General features: G+C 44.2%; 1 protein-coding gene across 1 annotated transcript in view; it reads right to left on the bottom strand.

Moving 5' to 3' along the window:
* Positions 1-11,001: 11,001 nt before the first annotated feature.
* GPR176 (G protein-coupled receptor 176) overlaps positions 11,002-18,248 on the bottom strand; it is a 98,570-nt gene continuing 91,323 nt past the window's right edge. The window contains exon 3 of the mRNA XM_059705086.1: positions 11,002-14,182. Within this exon, the coding sequence (XP_059561069.1) occupies positions 13,060-14,182 (1,123 nt within the window). The 3' untranslated portion in view covers positions 11,002-13,059. The remainder of the gene's footprint in view (positions 14,183-18,248) is intronic.

The following is an 18,248-nucleotide window of genomic DNA, read 5'->3' as shown; positions in this document are numbered from 1 at the left end:
ATTAAGCCGCGTAGATTCTACAAACCAGATGAAATGGACACTTCTTTTGAAGGGCAGTTAAAAGTGCATGCCAAGGGACAGTTCCCACCTCCTGTGAGTCTGTGGCTTAGTGTTATTTAAAAATAACATTGCCAAAACCGGTTTGGCTCGGTGGACAGAGCGTCGGCCTGCGGGCTGAAAGGTCCCCGGGTTCGATTCCAGTCAGGGGCATGTACCTTGGTTACGGGCACATCCCTAGTAGGAGGTGTGCAGGAGGCAGCTGATCGATGTTTCTCTCTCATCGATGTTTCTGGCTCTCTATCTCTCTCCCTTCCTCTCTGTAAAAAATCAATAAAATATATTTTTTTAAAAAATAAATAAATAAAAATAACATTTACTAAGTGTTTAGGACACGCTTTAGATGCATTATTTCACTTTACTTCATAACCTCTGGTGAGGCGGCACTATTATTATCCGGATTTATAGTTGAGAAGCAGAGCACAGAGGGGTTAAGTTATTTTCCCAAAGTCATTCAAGAACAGACACTGGGATTCCAGAGCAAGTTCCCAAGACTGCTCTCTTCACCTCCTCACTGAATTCAAGAAAAGAGCTTATTGGCATCCACTAGATGGTGCTGACTATCTGTTAAAAGACAAAACTGCTGCTGCACTTTCAGAAACTCACTTTGCTTGGATTTTAGGTGTGATTCAAGAAACTACTGAAATATACTGTATGTTTGAACTGTGCTTGAGTATATTTTTAAGTAGCTATCCAAATAGGAAAAGTGAAAATTTGATCTCAAAAAAAAAACACAAAAAAACCAGAATGGATTTTTAAAAATATCTTGGTACATATTATGAATATCTAATATCAAATACCATTGGTGACTCGCACAGACTTAAAAAGAAATCCGTGTTTTATTTCATTTACCTCTTTTACACCAATTGCACTTCCTCCCGCACCTGCCAATCCTGCTTGGTCTCAATACCATCCATGTAATCAAGACTCATGAACAGGGAAGTAAAGACAGCCTTAAAGAACAAAAATCACGATCTGGAACAAGTAATCCTATTTTTATTCAAATAAAAATGCACTTTAAATGTAATATGTGCTTAGTACATTTTTAGTACATTTTTTAGTACTTAACACATTGCATACCGCTCACGCGTTTTCTCGTGTTTCGTGCGCCATCTGTTAAGGACCGCTCACGAGTTTTTGCGTGTTTTGCGCCCCATCTGTTATGGACCTTAGATGTCAACACACTGTTTTGTCTACTGTGGGGCGCGGTTACAGTGTTTGGACAGGTTCAAGCCTTGGACTAATGAAAGGACAGGGTCCTCTCACTGCCACGTGCAAGTCCCAGCTGGAGGGCAGGGCCCTCCCAGCACAATCATAGCCAACGGCTGTGGTTGTAAGCTTGAACCTATGGTCCGAACACGTAGCCCCACGTGCCTTGTGATAGATTTTAGGTGCATGTAGTTGAGTGGGGTTGAGACTCATCAGAATGCTGTAAACAACGTGATCACGCCCCTACTTTGCCTCGTGGCATCTGCTATAAAATAAAGACATGGCTTGTGGGCGCTGGCGTTGTCTCCTCTTCAGGGAGCAGCGTCCCACCGAGACCCAGCTATTATTCTCTTGTCTGTCTTTCCTTAATCCTTTCAACCCCCCCACCCCCACCCACCCACCCACCCACCCACTCAGAGACACCCTTGGCCGTGCTGGTGCGGCACAGTCCACATCGAATGAAGCGATCTCATTGGTGGAAACCGTGCAGGTCAATCTATGAAAAACTATATAATTGCACGAACCCATAAAGCATTGCAGTTACATTGTATTTTGGTCATTTGAATAGTCTTCGTCTTCAAGTTCCTGGCGCTTTTAGAAATGCCCTCTCTTAGAAAAAGGAAGGAAACCAACGAAACTGATACACTCCCAGAAGTATTTAACGATAATTTATCAGATATTCCTAGTGAGATCGAAGATGCGGATGACTGTTTTGACGATTCCGGAGACGATTCTACTGATTCTACTGACAGTGAAATTATTAGACCTGTAAGGAAGCGCAAGGTGGCGGTGCTTTCAAGTGATTCCGACACTGACGAAGCTACTGATAATTGTTGGTCTGAAACTGACACACCACCACGCTTACAAATGTTTGAAGGTCATGGTGGGGTCACTACATTTCCGTCTCCGTGTGACTCTGTACCCTCTGTGACCAATCTCTTTTTTGGTGATGAATTGTTTGAGATGTTGTGCAAAGAGCTGTCCAACTATCACGATCAAACCGCAATGAAACGCAAAACACCATCTAGAACACTAAAGTGGTCTCCGGTTACACAGAAGGACATCAAGGAATTCCTTGGCCTAATTATTCTGATGAGTCAAACAAGAAAAGATGGCTTGAAAGACTATTGGTCAACAGATCCTTTGATATGTGCCCCTATATTTCCACAGACAATGAGTCGCCATAGATTTGAGCAAATATGGACATTCTGGCATTTCAATGATAACGCCAAAAAGGACAGTCACTCGGGGAGACTTTCTTTTCTTTTTTTTAAATATATTTTATTGATTTTTTACAGAGAGGAAGGGAGAGGGATAGAGAGCTAGAAACATCGATGAGAGAGAAACATCGATCAGCTGCCTCCTGCACACTCCCCACTGGGGATGTGCCCGCAACCAAGGTACATGCCCTTGTCCAGAATTGAACCTGGGACCCTTCAGTCTGCAGGCCGATGCTCTATCCACTGAGGCAAACCGGTCAGGGCATGGGGAGACTTTTCAAGATCCAGCCTGTGCTGGATTATTTCCTGCATAAATTTCGAACAATATACAAACCAAAGCAACAGTTGTCTTTGGACGAGGGAATGATTCCATGGAGAGGACGTTTAAAATTTCGCACGTACAACCCAGCGAAAATAACAAAATACGGTTTACTTGTTTGAATGGTGTGCGAGAGTGACACTGGCTATATCTGCAATATGGAGATATACACTGCTGAAGGAAGGAAATTGCAAGAAGCTGTTCTTTCAGTCCTTGGACCCTATCTTGGCATATGGCACCATATTTACCAGGATAATTATTACAATGCTACATCTACTGCTGAATTGCTGCTACAGAACAAAACTAGAGTCTGTGGGACTATTAGGGAGAGTAGAGGTTTACCGCCAAATTTAAAAATGAAAACATCAAGAATGAAGAAAGGTGACATAATATTTTCCAGAAAAGGCGATATTCTTCTCCTAGCATGGAAAGACAAGCGGGTTGTCCGAATGATATCAACGATCCATGACACTTCTGTCTTTTCCGACAACAGGGGAAAAAAATAGAAAAACGGGAGAGAATATTGTAAAACCTACCTGCATCAAGGAACACAATGCCCACATGAAAGGCGTTGACCGTGCAGATCAATTCCTTTCGTGTTGTTCCATTCTAAGGAAAACGATGAAATGGACAAAAAAATAGCGCTGTACCTTATAAACTGTGGACTTTTCAATTCATTTAGAGTGTACAACGTCCTCAATCCACAAGCAAAAGTGAAGTATAAGCAGTTTCTGCTATCAGTGGCAAGAGACTGGATAACAGATGGCAATAATGAAGGCTCTCTGGAACCAGAGACAAATCTGTCCAGCCCTTCCCCTGGGGGTGCAAGGAGAGCACCTCGTAAAGATCCACCCAAAAGGTTGTCAGGTGATATGAAGCAGCATGAACCTACGTGTATTCCAGCGAGTGGAAAGAAAAAATTTCCTACGAGAGTCTGCAGTTTGTGCCGCCCATGGAAAAAGGAGCGAATCTAGATACTTGTGTAAATTTTGTTTGGTCCCTCTTCATAGAGGAAAATGTTTTACGCAGTACCATACGTTAAAAAAGTACTAGGAACTTTAATTGTTTAATTGTTTTTGTAAATAAAAATGTTATAATTATTGAAAAACAACACCTAAAGTGCATTATGATCTGTAGTTATGATGATTTAAATAACATGCAGTTTGCCCAAAAACGTGCGGTCCCTGGCGTATGTCTTAGAGATTTCTATGCTGTACGTAATGTGTTAAAAGGCTATGAAATAAATCTGCTAAAATAGGCTCTCAGATTTTGTTCATAAGCATCGTTTCAGGTGCTCTTTTGAATGTTTATATTAGTCCCTGGTCCCTGATTTAGTAGGTCTGGGGACCGGCCCAGAGTTTGCATTTTAACAAGTACCTTGATGATCCTGGTGCAGTAGAACCAGGAGCAGGCTTTTAAAAACACCGACCTCACATTTGTGCTCTAAAGGGCACACAGAGGTGTCGCTGCCCCGGGAGGCACCGTGGAGACCCCTGGAGCTATGCAGCACAGGGCCCGGATCGGAGACATCTGTAAATAGTGAGCTAGAAACTGGAAATGTTCTCCCTTCCCATTTTTTTTTTTATTCTGAACCTCTCCTTCCTCTTCCTGTCTATTGTGGAGTGCTACATAGAATCAAGTTCCAGTCGGAGGATGTCCCCCCCATTTTAAAAATCAGGGGGAAAATCTTGCTACTTACTAATATTTATTAGTCCAAACACATGATACCTTTTGAATTTTGTAAGTGAAAGAAGTTAGTCCATGCCTTGTGACCTTGTTTAACTTGTTCAAGTGATGTGAATATCAGTATGGAAAAAACAGAACTGTGCCAGGCGACTATGAGATACATAAAAATCAGCGCGCCCACCCGCCCTCCCCCCCCGCCCCCCCCCCCCCCACACACACACACAGTGCAGCTATACATTTATGTCCCAGGAAGTGAATAAAGGCTTGTTCTTTAAAAGCTAGTTGAAGGAAATAAATGAAAATGAAGATACCGACTAAAATCTGGAGGTTTTTGTGCTTGGTGGTGGGTGTGGGCTTTTTTTCTGTTTTGTTTTGTTTGTCATTTCAGCGCAGCCCTCAAGAGATCAGCTCTGCGAAGCGACTCATTTTTTATCAGAAAGGGAGAAGTTTTTCTCCTCTTCTCTCAGAGAATTGCCTCGCAGCAACAGACTGCTTAACTCTCTCCTTATATTGCCGGCCCCATAGTTGGGTCGCCTGCAGCACTTCTGTACCTGTAAAGTTTCCAGAAGCGTCCCGAGGCTGGCCGCAGTTCCCGTTGCTGATACCAGCTGAGATTATGGTGTGCTACTCCTGGCACGTTGCCCCTGTCAAAGGGATGCACCAGACTCTGCTGTGCATAATGGCTGAGGACTGTCATGCTTCATGCTTCAACCTACTGGCAAGCTTGTTTTTTATTCCAAACCATAACTTCTGAATCAAGCCTCGGTTTCTGATCGTATGTTTTTTTGTTTTAAATTGGTCTCTGGATCTATGCACTAAAATGCAATTTTAGGATCTAAATTATAAAAATCTTGATTATTAAACGAACCTTTATATTTATTTTAACACAAGGTAAATGAAGTTAAAGGCAATTCACGTTATGTCATACATTCAACAATAAAGAATTTAAATTTAAAAAAAAAAAAAGCAATTCACATTGCACATAAGAAATATATTCAGCCCAGCCACTGTGGCTGTTGGTTGAGAGTCATCCCATGCACCAGGAGGTTGCCGGTTTGATTCCCAGTCAGGGCACATGCCCGGGTTGCAGGCTCTATCCCCAGTAGGGGCGTGCCATAGGCAGCCAATCAATGTTTCTCTCTCATCAATGTTTCTACTTTTCCCTCTCCCTTACTCTCTCTGAAATCAATAAAAACACATTAAGAAAATCAATGAATTCAAACCACATTAAGGGTCTTAAGCAGCAATGTAGAGAAATTATTTTTCTCAGAGCTAACATAGAGATAAAGAAATGGGTCAACAACCACAAGGAGTTGTTTGGTCAACAGTCAGGCTACCATCCTGGCATGCTTAGCAGCTCACTTCTTTTATCTTTTTTTCTTATTTCAAATTCAAAGTAATGTTTTTCTCTGAACATACAATGTGTTTATTAGACTAGGAACTAATCATTTTGATGACTATTGGATTTGTTGTTTAAATCTATTTCTTAATTGATCATCCAAACTTATTTAACAGAGGCGGACTTATTTTTCCCTTCATTTTATCCTAACAGACAAACTAAAATTAATATTCTAATTTGGCTCAAAATTCGTTATGTAACTCATACATTGACACACAAAACCACTTTAAATGATTTATTAAATTTAAATGCATTCCTGGTTTCTCATCTGGACTCTGCTGAGAGCTGGCCTGGCCTGGTGTCTTAACCTTTCTCACTCAGTCTGTTTAGTCTGTTTCTTTGTCTAGTAAAATAAGGGGCTGGCTAAAGCTTTCTATGCCTGCTTTCAGCTCTGAGGCTCTGTGATCATCTGATTTAAGCAGGCAGGGCTTTCTTAGGAAACAACCTGCTCGTGTGCCCCAGACTGAACTACAACAATATCCATACCCGCATAAAAGCACCTGTTCAAAGGGCTGGGCAGCAAGAATTGCCTGTTTAGAAACATCTGGGTAATGGTAACAGCCATCTGTCTTGTGCTCTGCAATCTACAAATAACTAAACAAAGCAAAACCACAATAGGTGTGCCCTATTTTTTATAGCACAATGCAATAGAATGAACTGAAAATTGGCTTAGGTTTTATGAGATTTGGGTGTGTATCCCCATCTGTTGTCGATTCTAGGACAAGCCTCTCCATTTACCAGCCCACTTATTACATAATGGGACGGCTACTCCCAAACACTCTTCTTAGTTTGTAGAGAAATCAAAATGTTCTTGAGATTCCATATTGAATGTTTCACTGCACTGTTCAATAAAACAAGGACTTTCATTTCAAATAAAACAGCTTTAAGTGAAAAAAAAAAAAGTGAATTATCAGGCTCAAGTCACATCTGTCATCTATTAAATGTCGTTTATGTTTTGCTAAGAAGACTTTGTATTTTTGTGAAAATTGCCAACTATTTTTTGTCACGAATCTAGAGATCATTACCTTGGCCAAAATTTTGGGAATTTACTATTCAGGTGGCAAACTTGCATTCGTCTACCTTTTATTGGCTATGTACCCGAGCCAAATCCTTCAGTAAGTTGTTTCTGGACAAGTGAGCTTTTTATTCTTTCTCTAACCATGCCTAGTTGCTCAGAGATCTTGACAGGGGCAGAAACTAGATGGTCACATGAATCCCTCCAGCTTTTTACCTCCACTCATTTTAGACTGAAAATGTCAGGAGTATGGGGAATTTCTGAGTGCTAACTATATAATAGCTAGCTATATAATAGTCTAGTCACAATAACTAGCGGGAAGAAGATTGAAGGCCTTAGGGAAATATTTTTTTATCTTCCCATCTACTATCTACTGAATTATTTAAATTTAATCATGAAAAAGGACATTTAAAAGCACGGGTTTCTGCTCCTCGCATCTACTTTATGGATTAGGCATTTTTTAAAAACTATACATTCTGGTCCAAGGTCTTGGGGGGAAAAATCACTTCAACTCCTCCTGGACCTCAACTTCTTCATATTAAATTGCAGAGGTGGTATATGACTAGGCAAAAGATCTCCAAATTCCAAGTACTATAACTATATGAAGTAAATTGATGTTTTATGGAGGAAGAAATTTCCTGGACTTAAAGAAAAAAACAGCCATCTATCAGAATCACTGAGGAAGACACACACTTTCACTTTGCCTCAGCACTTCGCGTCAGCCGCCGGTCATTCTGCTCTCTGTCTCTGTGAGCTTTCTTTTATCTCCCCTCAGCTGTCCATACGATGGACCCTTCAGACTCCACTATAATAGTGTGTACCAAATGCAATAATATTTACTGTTATGAATGAATGAATCTTGTTATTGGTTCATATATTTGCAGGGAAGAGTACCAAGTGACCCTAAGAAAGCATGGGCAATTGAGGAAAGTGATTTGATGACAATGACTCTTAAATTAAACTAAGGGTAAACTCAGTGCAGAATTAAGAAGCAGAACACGAGGCAGGAGATGATGCCTGTGAGTACTCTCAACCCAGCTATCTCAATCTTGGCATTCCATTAAGCATTTTTTTAACATTTATTCTGAACTACCTCCACCAAAAAAAAAAAAAAAGGGAAATTATGAAGCTGAAGAAAATTTGGGAAATAACATCGAGAAAAACAGCTGCCAGGCATTAAGGATTTTAATCCATTCCCCAGTACAGTTTAATAATATGTGCCAAGTGGGTATTCAAAAATAGTCATAATAACGATAGATGATCATGATCATCAGTACTTCAGAGGACGCAGTGGAAGAATCGGGCTTTAAGGCCTTCTGTACTGTTTTTAGCACTGTCTCCAACGTGCTTCCTCTCTTAGGGCTAATGATGTGGCCATCTGTGCTTCTAGTTTCCCCATCTGCAAAACAGAGATCATATCATTTCCTACAGAAAGTCTGTGCGCTGTGCTTTAATATCCTCCAGTGATATATCATATATAAAAACAAGGCAGGCAGTGAGAAGCCAAATGCTACCAAGGGAAGAAACTTTAAGACAGAGAGTATTATAAATTAAGATATTCTAATTATATTCTAATGGTTTGAAGTCGTTAATGCAAAGGTACTTAAATTGCATTCACCTTTTTTGCAGTCACTTTAGATATTTTTTAAGTAGATGGGAACATAAATAATAAACAAAAAACCAAGTCCAGGATATTTTAATTCATTAAACGCAATGTTTTATACATATTTATCTAAAATATTATATGAATTCTAAGAATTTCTGAAGCAAACTAGCATTATTTACATTAAACTTATAAAAGTGGTAATAATTCTTAAAAGTGCTTTAAAAAAGAAATACTTCTTCTTAGTTTTTGAGAGGATATGGAGGAAAAACTAGAATTCAGAACAGCCTAAAGTCCCTAGTTCACACAGCCAAACCAAGTGAATTAGCTGAATAAACTGACATCATTTGAGTATATCAGCAAAGAGCCATTGGTTACTCCGACCCTGAATGCCTAAATTGCCTTGTTTTCTCAATTTCCTTTAGATATGCATGTTTCTTGTTGTTGTTTTTTTCCCTTTGGTTTAGCCTGATGGTGCATTGCAAAATTCAGAAGCTTTTTAAAGTTAATTTGTATTTTTTTCTATAACGTAAATTGTTTTAAAATAGAACAAAGGGGCTTACATAATATAAACAAAAACAGTCCCAGAGACAAAGACCTGCACTCATTTTAGCTCTCTCTTTTGGCATTCACACATCTCCACATTCTACTTAATATGTGTAGTCTACTCTTTTGTGTATTATCCATTTGGGATATAATTTCATCACAACCTGTCATGGTAGATGAGGATATTATTCTCTTGCACAATCATTCCCTCAACTGGGTGTGTATGGGGGACAGTTTGGGCGGGGGGGGGGGGGGCGGGGGGGGCGGGCGGTGCAGAGCACATTCTGCTTCTTAATCATATACTAGTATATGTGAGAATTTTAAACACTTCTTGTCCTCAGCCGTGGGATTTCAGCCACAATTCCAGGACATCAGAAAAATCTATTGACCACCATGTTTTACACATAAGACGACCAGTAGAAATTCTGGATTACATGCTTCCTCATTTCACACAGCAGCAGCTGCCGTGTGCACACTGAGCCACCTCACCCCGGGGAGGGGCTGCCAAGAGCTCCGAACTCCCGGAGCTGAGATGGGGCAGCCGTTCCGCTGTCCAGTCAAGTCAAACTTGTGCCTGAGCTGCAGATGTTATTTAGCACACCAAGTGGTTAATTACGGTTCCTTTTCCACGGATGGGTCCACTCTGATTTGTACATCTGCCCTTAGTTACTCCACTTGCCTATTTCACCAATATAGAAAACTGTGCTCACTCATATTCACAACCTGCCTTATAGGTTTACAATGAAGTTGAAGATTCTATTATCATCACCCCCTCCCTTTTTTTTTGAAACTGAGAATTATTTGGTTAAGAAATAGTCTAGCTTACATAGGTATTTTTTCTTCAGGGGTTCAAATAGTCCTTTGGCATTGTGTACTGCCTCAATTATTATGAATATTAATATTGGAGTGACTGGCTTAGTGTAATTTTTCTGGAAACCATTCCAATTAAGCCCCCTAACCACTTTAAAAAAAAAATAGTGGATAAGCACTCATATTGATAGATCTTTACTTCGTGCCAGGCATCATGTTAACACAGATCATCCCATTTAATCCTCTCAACTGCCCCATGAGGTATATTCTTGTCTCACTTGGATTCCCCTGAAAACAGAGCTTGAGACAAAGGCTTTATGTGGTACGGTTTTGGGGAGGTGATCCCTGAGGGCATGAATGAGGCCTAAAGAAACCCAAACAGGAAAGGAAGAGGAAGTCAGTAAGAATTCATTACTGAGACACCACTGTGGGCAGCAGGGACTTAATTCTGCCCGACTGCCTGCAATATGGACAAATGCCTCTCACAACTGTCCAGCAGGACAGGACAGGGGCATTTACCCACTGGTTCCCATGGCACACTGATCAGGGGTCACCCAGGAGCAACGGGTTCTCACAGGGCAGAAAGCAAAGCAAGGCCATGACTGCTCTCCGGGAAGGGAGTGGATGCAGCCAGCAGTGGCCCACTGAAGATGGGGCTCAAATCAGAGGTGAAGTGTGCGAGCTGGGCCAAAAGACTCTGACACAGTGACTACCTCCCTGTTTTACAGAGAGAAAACCAAGACACACCGCGGTTACCTCCCCTACTCAGGTCATTGGGCCTCAAACACGGGCGAACTGGCCCCGAAGCGCAGGGTCCTGGCCATGTGCTATCAGCCTCACCCCGTGAGGGAGGAGGAAGCTGTACCCCAGTCTCCCCGGGAGAGGGAGCAGTCTTCCCACCAATTCAAGATGGAGACATGTTCGTGACATTCGTTGCACTTTCTCCTTTGGGAGTTCATTTTTAAATTTGCAACAATATGCTACTGCAATGCTGCCGTCTGTATTTATGGGGGAAACAAATACTTTTCCTCTGAGGTCATGTAGGAAGCCAGAGGTTCAGATGGTAACTGCCACTTGAGGGAAAAGAAGAAACAAAAAACATAGCTCATGCAATCTTTTTTGAGTTCAGAAACGGCTTTTCAATTTTTTTATTAAAATGTAATGCTTCAGAGAGTATAGAAATACACCCGACAATGACCTGTTAGAAGTCAACCATTTGCTTCAAACATACAGAAGAAATACCTACCAAATTCCACCTCATCAGAGTTTATTCAGTTGTACACATATATTATCAGGACGACACCAAAGTGGCTACATTTGACACATTCTTCTAGAGTAGACACAAGTTTTCTGACAGATTATGTTTCCCCTTGACGCAAGTTGCAACAATTGTGCAGATTTTGAAAGATAAGCTTGAAGGGCCACATATTAACTACCAGGGCAAGGAGCTGCAGATGGCATGCACACAGGGTCCGGAGGAGGCGGCCCTGGGGAGGGAGTGGCAGTCCCGGAGAACACAACACTTGGAGGAGACAGAACACACAGAGGAAGGGTCAGGGTCACATTCAGGAATTATAAGACATCACACTCAGGAGAGGAGAGGAAAAGGCGACGCCTTACGCAGTCTTGGGCTGCCTCCAAGGGACAAGGACCAGTGTGGTTTAAGGAAAGGATGGCTTCTGGGATGCGGTGAGCAGGCCCACTTTCCTTTCTCAAGGCACTGGATGGGCTCCCTTGCATACTGTTAACAAAAACACAACGCCCTAGAGAGAGCGGCCGGCACCTGGTTTGCACTCAGGAGGAGTGAGGTGTCCTCTGCAGTTTGCATTCAGCCTGGTGAACTGCACGAGGGGCCTTGAACTGCCTGGGAGCGCCCCCAGGATCTAGTCATGAGGACACTGTCTTCCCTCTTCTATCCACCTGGGAAAGAGGAATTGGAGAGCTCACCTGGGCTACTATATGTTGCCATGGCATTTTACGATTAATTCTTTTTCCCTGCTCTGTTCCTCCTTTGTGTCCAAAGTGAAGGGAGAAATCACAGTTGCATAAACGGACTGAAAATGAGACTGGCCAGCCGGTGTCCGGAGCCCTCCTCAGAAGGGGACCATTCTTGTCAGCCTCTCCCACCCTTTTGGGCAGAACCACCTTTCCTAATCCAGCAGTTTAGCTTGATGTTTCCAGGGGACCCAGTATACACTAGCTTTGCATTTTAAAATCACCTCTGAATTACAAAAGTTTGCATGAGATCATTTTTTTCAATATACGTTACTTCTAATGACTGCTATGTAGCACCTTTCAGGCAAGATCAAGTGGGAACAGAAAAGACTACAGTGTGTGGACAAGACTACAGTGTCTTTCTTCTCTACCTCAAAGCTTCTCTCTCATTTGTTGAAAATAAATAAATAAAATAAATAAATAACATAAGGGAGGAAATACATAGTAAAGAGCTCGCAGTGTTTTCCAAACAAACCTGCAGACATGTCTTTCTGAGGCCATAGCTATGCCTGGGAATGTCAGGAATACCAAGGATAGATCGTCTCACTTACCACCAGGCACATCTATTGCCATGTCTGTCAAATGTGGGCAGAAGGGCCGTTCCTTATCCACATCCCAGTGAAAAGGATGACGGGCATTGGGAAGAACTGCGAGACATATGATCGGGCCTTCCAAAGAAAAGGTGTCAAATGCCAGGTTCCTATCTTCCCTGAAGGTACAGATCAATTTTGAATATATTTGACATACTTAAGTCCATCAAATAGGCATTTTCTCTGTGTCCACACCACTCCATAGTTATCTTGGGCTTCCCTTGGAGTGGCCCTGCTCCTTTGAGCTCAGGGATGCCTTTTCTCTCTGTGTATTCTCTGCTGGACTCCGAGAACTGAGGATCCCCAAAAAACACACATGGGGTACCCACCCCAAGACCTAGTCCACAATGCCCAACTTTTGTCTCCACAAAGAGGAACATGGACTTACTAAGGACATGAATCACTGAGATAAGTATATATATATATATACTCCCTCAATAAAAAGCCATTGACTTCATATAGATTTCCCTCTCATTCAAAAGCATCTGGCCCAGCCAGGAAAAGTTAACCCATTCTGGTTGCAATGAGATCGTACAAATCACAGGGCCAGAGTGAAGGGCAGGCTGGAGTAGGGGAGCTCCCTGCTGCTCCCAGAGATTTTCAATCCTTGCTAGGAATCCACCTTTGGAAAGATGCTCACTTTATTGTTTCTACTCATCTTCCACTCCACCCTGCCTACCTTTGGCATCTTTGTCTGGATCAGCTCCTCTGGGGTGTTACCCAAGGGGGGCAGCAGCCGCTTTTTGCTGTTGCGGGTCTCTGAGAGCCACTGGGGAGGCAACTCAAAAGGACCAAAACCAAATTGCAGGGAATACTTGCCAGGGAATATCTCAGGTTCCACAGGGGCTGCTGAAGCCACCTGGGATAGAGAGTCCACTGTGCCCAGGGGTGGCACAGGGGGCGCAGACGGTGGCCCCTGCTCTCTCTCCAGGCAGGTGCTAAGTATCTCCTTGGCCGGGAGGTCAGCAGAGCCAGCGTACTTGGCTTCGCTCTCCTCCTCATCCTCCGTGGACTTAAAGATCTGCTGCTGCCCAATGTGGAACATCTCCAGCAGCTGGCTTCCTGAGCGCACGCTGGGCTCCAGGCTGACGTCGGCCAGCCCGCTCCCTGTGCTCACCACGTTACGGCGACTGTACCGGTGGTGTAGCTGTACTAAGGTCCCTACCAAGCACTTGCGGACAGATTTGTTCACAGTAAGAAAGAGCACAGGGTTTGCTAGCAGAGAGACTTTAGGCAGCCAGATGGCAGTGAGCAGCAAGAAGACAGAAGTGTCAGGGATGTTGAGCACAGTCTGGTAGACAACCAGGGTCGCGTACGGCACGCTACACAAGATGAAGACCATCACCATTGAGAGCAGGGTGGCGTGCAGCTCGGCCTCCCGCTGGGAGGCGTAGGGGATAGAGATGGTGTTCTGTGGAGTCCGGAGCGCTGCTATGATGACCTTCTTCTTCTGGCTGGCACTCAGGGCCCGTCGAATCAGTATCAAGAAGAGGAAGACCATAGCCACAGGCACAATGACCGTGGTGATGTTATAGACCAGAACGTAGACCAGGTGGCCCAAGGAGTTGCTCCAAACTTCGGTGCAGGTGGACATGGCATAGATGTCGGCCACATTGGTCACTGCAAACACTGGAATGCTGGCCACCACTGCATGGGCCCAGATGTACATCACCAGTTCCCGGGACTTGGCATCAGATATTTTTCTCTCCAGAGGATATAGAACTGAGTAGTACCTGCAAAATGCACACATAAAATTCATTTCACAGGAGAAGATATGCTTTAAATTAGGGGAATCTCTATTACCAAAAGTAGGAGAGATGGAAAAAAGGGTCAAGTTCTTTTATTCTGTCTAAGAAAGAGGGAACCACTGGGGAAGTTAGGTAGCCAGACCTTAAATTTTGAGGACTCGGCTGTACAATTCATAACTAGCTTTATAATTATTGCCACCAAGATTAAATTCCAAAGAGTGCTCAATATAAAGGATGCCTCCATCTGCCATAAAGACATCTATTTTTCAGTGTAAGGCTAATTTGTAAAAAACTGATATATTAACCTTACAGCTGCTCAGGGGAGGACCCAATATTAAGGATGGACTCTGGCAAAGTCCTTCCACAAAATCAACTGACAAAAATTATGCCTGCTCAATAGCTATTGTCCCCATGATAATCACTTAGTAACTCTAAGAGCAAATAATAGGTCTAAAATGCCTGCATGTTAAAACTTTTTTCCTTCAAGCCTAACTTGATTATTCCATAACCACCTAATCAGAATGCAGAAAGCACCCTGCTTCCATATCAGCAATGATTTGGTAGAACTGAGTAGTTCTACAGACCCTAGAGCCACATCTGTCAGGAAAGGGTTTCCACTAGCCATCAGAATTGTGGTGATTATCAGAGATTAGCTCTGCCCACATCACTGCAGTCAGCTAATGCTGGAGTCAGCCTTACAATCCTATTAACATTCATTCATTCGTGAGGCCAAATAAACACAAATGCTTTCCTGTCACAAGAGTTTCTGAGCACCACCTATGTTTAGGCACTGCGTTACAAAAAGAAGAAAAGATATACAGGGATGTTTCTAAAGTTAATGCGGTGGGGGAGGGGGGGGACAGAGCATGCAAACAATTATAAATGAGGAGGTGATGGCTCTACTAGAGGTAAGCACAAAGGAAGTATGGGAAAGGGAGCACCTGGGAAAATGTCAAGAATGCTCCAGCTCAGGGAGATACGATGCAAACACAACATGACCACAGACGATCAGAGATGTATGGAACACGATGAAATGTGATCTAGATATCTTTCTGGGAGGGGGGAAAAGGGAGAAAAACACATAAGTTATGCATGCTCTCCATCTTATTTCTCTGAGTACAGATAAAGGTTTCTACCCACGCATAAAAACATGCTCAGGAGTCCCCTGGCTCTGATTCTTATTTGCTAACTGGCAGATAATGAACCCAGGCTTCCAGGCATTTTTGCTTCCATTATGTATTGGGAAATAGGCTGCAACACAGGCTCATTACAAGTAATTTTGTCAGTATATACACCTCTAGAAAATAATGCAGGAAGTGTAGGTGGCCTCCCAATTAACTTGCTGATTCAGTGCCATGAAACAAATATCCGTGAAAGAAGTGAGAGAAAGGATCATTTTTCCCTTCACCTTCATGCACACCATACTTAAGCTTACAGGTAATTTGTATCTCTGAATAATAAAATAGGATACTAACAGCCTTAATTTTCTACTAAAAGGACTTGTTTACCTTTTAAAAAATAATGGCAAGTACACAGTAGATTGTCTGATGGAAAGAAAGTAAGGATATTTTATTGTTAGCATATTTTCCTCTCTAAGGTCAAAGGCCCAGAAATAGCCTACAGTTATTTATTATTGCACTGATTCTAGGTATAACAGAAAAGTATTCAAAACAATGTGTTCTCACTCTTGTTGAATTCTATTCTTTAAAAAATTTCAGGATTCACAACAGTATTATTCACAATAGTAAGAAAAAATGGAAACAACCCAAATGTCCACCAACTAATGAATGGATAACAAAAGTGGTACAGCCAAACAAAAGACTATTACCTATATATACAAAAGCCTAAGCGACCGTTAAGGCAGAACGACCAGAACAACTGGTTGCTATGATGTGCACTGGCCACCAGGGGGCAGGCGCTCAACACAGGAGCTGCCTCCTGGTGGTCAGTGCACTCCCACAGGGTAAGTGCCACCCAGCACTGCTACATCCCCCGAGGGGTCCCAGATTGCGAGAGGGATGTCCGGCTGCCGGCTTAGGCCTGATCCCAGTGCTGTTCTCTGTAGAAGGTAGTCAGTCTAAACAACTCAGTGACTCAGGGAAGCGCAGGGAACTTAGGGTGAGCCTGCCACCACACTTGACTCACCCACTCAATGGTGTTCACAGGACAGACTGTGGTGGCCCAGCCTGTGCACGTGTAGCAGCTGCTGAAGCTCAAGCAGCAAGCCGTGCAGCAGCAGAAGACCATCCAGCCACAAGCCAGCAGTCAGACATCCCCTGAGAGGTCCCAGATGGCGAGAGATCACAGGCCGTGCTGAGGGACACCTCCACCCCTGCACAAATTTCATGAACTGGGCCTCTAGTTCACCAATAAAAAACAATGAAGAAAGTTGTTAAGAGAGTAGATCCTAAGAGTTCTCTTTATAAGTAAAAAAATTGTTCTTTCTTTTATATCTATACTAAAGGCCCAGTGCATGAAATTTATGCACTGGGGGGGGGGGTGTCTCTGAGCCTGGCCTGTGCCCTCTAGCAATCCAGGACCCCTCAGGGGATATAGCAGTGCGCCAAGCAGCAGGGAGCCAGGGAGGAGCCTGAATTGGGACTGGGTGTTGTGTGGCTCACGCTCACCCCGGCCCACTGCACCTGCTGCCGCAGAGTTGGGAGAGACTCCCACTGTGGCAGCTATGCACACCAGCCGTGAGCCCAGCTTCTGGCTGAGTAGTGCTCCCCCTATGGGAGCATACTGACCACCAGGGGGTAGCTCCTGCATTGAACGTCTGCCCCCTGGTGGTCAGTGCACATCATAGCAACCGGTCATTCCGCCTTAACTGTCGCTTAGGCTTTTATTATATAGATGAGATGATGGATGTTAACTAAACTTATTGTGACAATCAGTTCACAATATATTCAAGTCCTCTATGCTGTACACCTTAAACTTACACAGTGCTGTATACCAATTATCCTATCTAATAAAAGAGAAAAATGGTAATTGGCGTACGATGATACCCTTTTCATTGGCTAATCAGGGCTATATGCAAATTAACTGCCAACTAAGATTGGCAGTTAACTGCCAACAAGATGGTGGTTAATTTGCATATGTAGGCACAATGCAGGGAGGCGAAAGGGAAAGCAGGAAGAAGCCCCCTGCCACTGACAGTGATCGGAAACCCAGTGGGGAGCTAAGAGCTGGGGGGCAGGGCAAAGGCGGCCCTGGGGCCGCCTTTGCCCTGCCCCCCAGCCATGATCGGAGAATCAGGTGCCTTTTCCGCCCTGGCCAGTGATAGCAGGAAGTGGGGTGGAGCCAGCGATGGGAGCTGGGCACGGTCGAAGCTGGCAGTCCCGGGAGCTAGGGGTCCCTTGCCTGGGCCTAAAGCGGAGCCCACGATCGCGGGGCCGCTGCAGCTGCGGGTCCCTACTGCCCAGGCCGGACGCCTAGGCCAGAGGCGTTAGGCCTGGGCAGGGGTGGAGCCTGCAACCACGGGGAGCTGGGGGTCCCCTGCCCAGGCCTGACACCTCTGCCGGAGGCCTCAGGCCTGGTCAAGGGGCCGATCCGGTGATTGGTGATCGGAGGGTGATGAGGGTCAACTCCTCTGGCCGAGGCATCAGGCCTGGGTGGGGGGTGGAGCCGGGGATTGGGGGGATATGATGGTCCCCTTGCCCAGGCATGATTCCTGGGCCAGAGGCCTCAGGCCTGGGCGGGGGGTGGAGCAAGCGATCAGAGGGAGATGGGGGTCCCCTGCCCAGGCATGATTCCTGGGCCAGAGGCCTCAGGCCTGGGCGGGGGCCAGAGCCAGTGATCGGGGGGGCGATGGGGGTCCCCTGTCCAAGCCTGATACCTCTGGTGGAGGCGTCAGGCCTGGGCAAGGGGCCGATCCTGCGATTGGAGGGTGATGGGGGTCAACGCCTGAGGGCTCCCAGTATGTGAGAGGGGGCAGGCTGGGCTGAGGGACACTCCCCCCCCACACACACACACACCCAGTGCACGAATTTCGTGCACCGGGCCCCTAGTATCTTAATAAAACTACAAAAGAAAAAAGGAATGAAGTACTAAT

Source organism: Myotis daubentonii, chromosome 1 (assembly GCF_963259705.1).
Source record: "Myotis daubentonii chromosome 1, mMyoDau2.1, whole genome shotgun sequence".
Classification (NCBI taxonomy): Eukaryota; Metazoa; Chordata; class Mammalia; order Chiroptera; family Vespertilionidae; genus Myotis; species Myotis daubentonii.
Note: the sequence above shows the minus strand (reverse complement) of the source record. Positions and strands in the feature narration are given on the sequence as shown.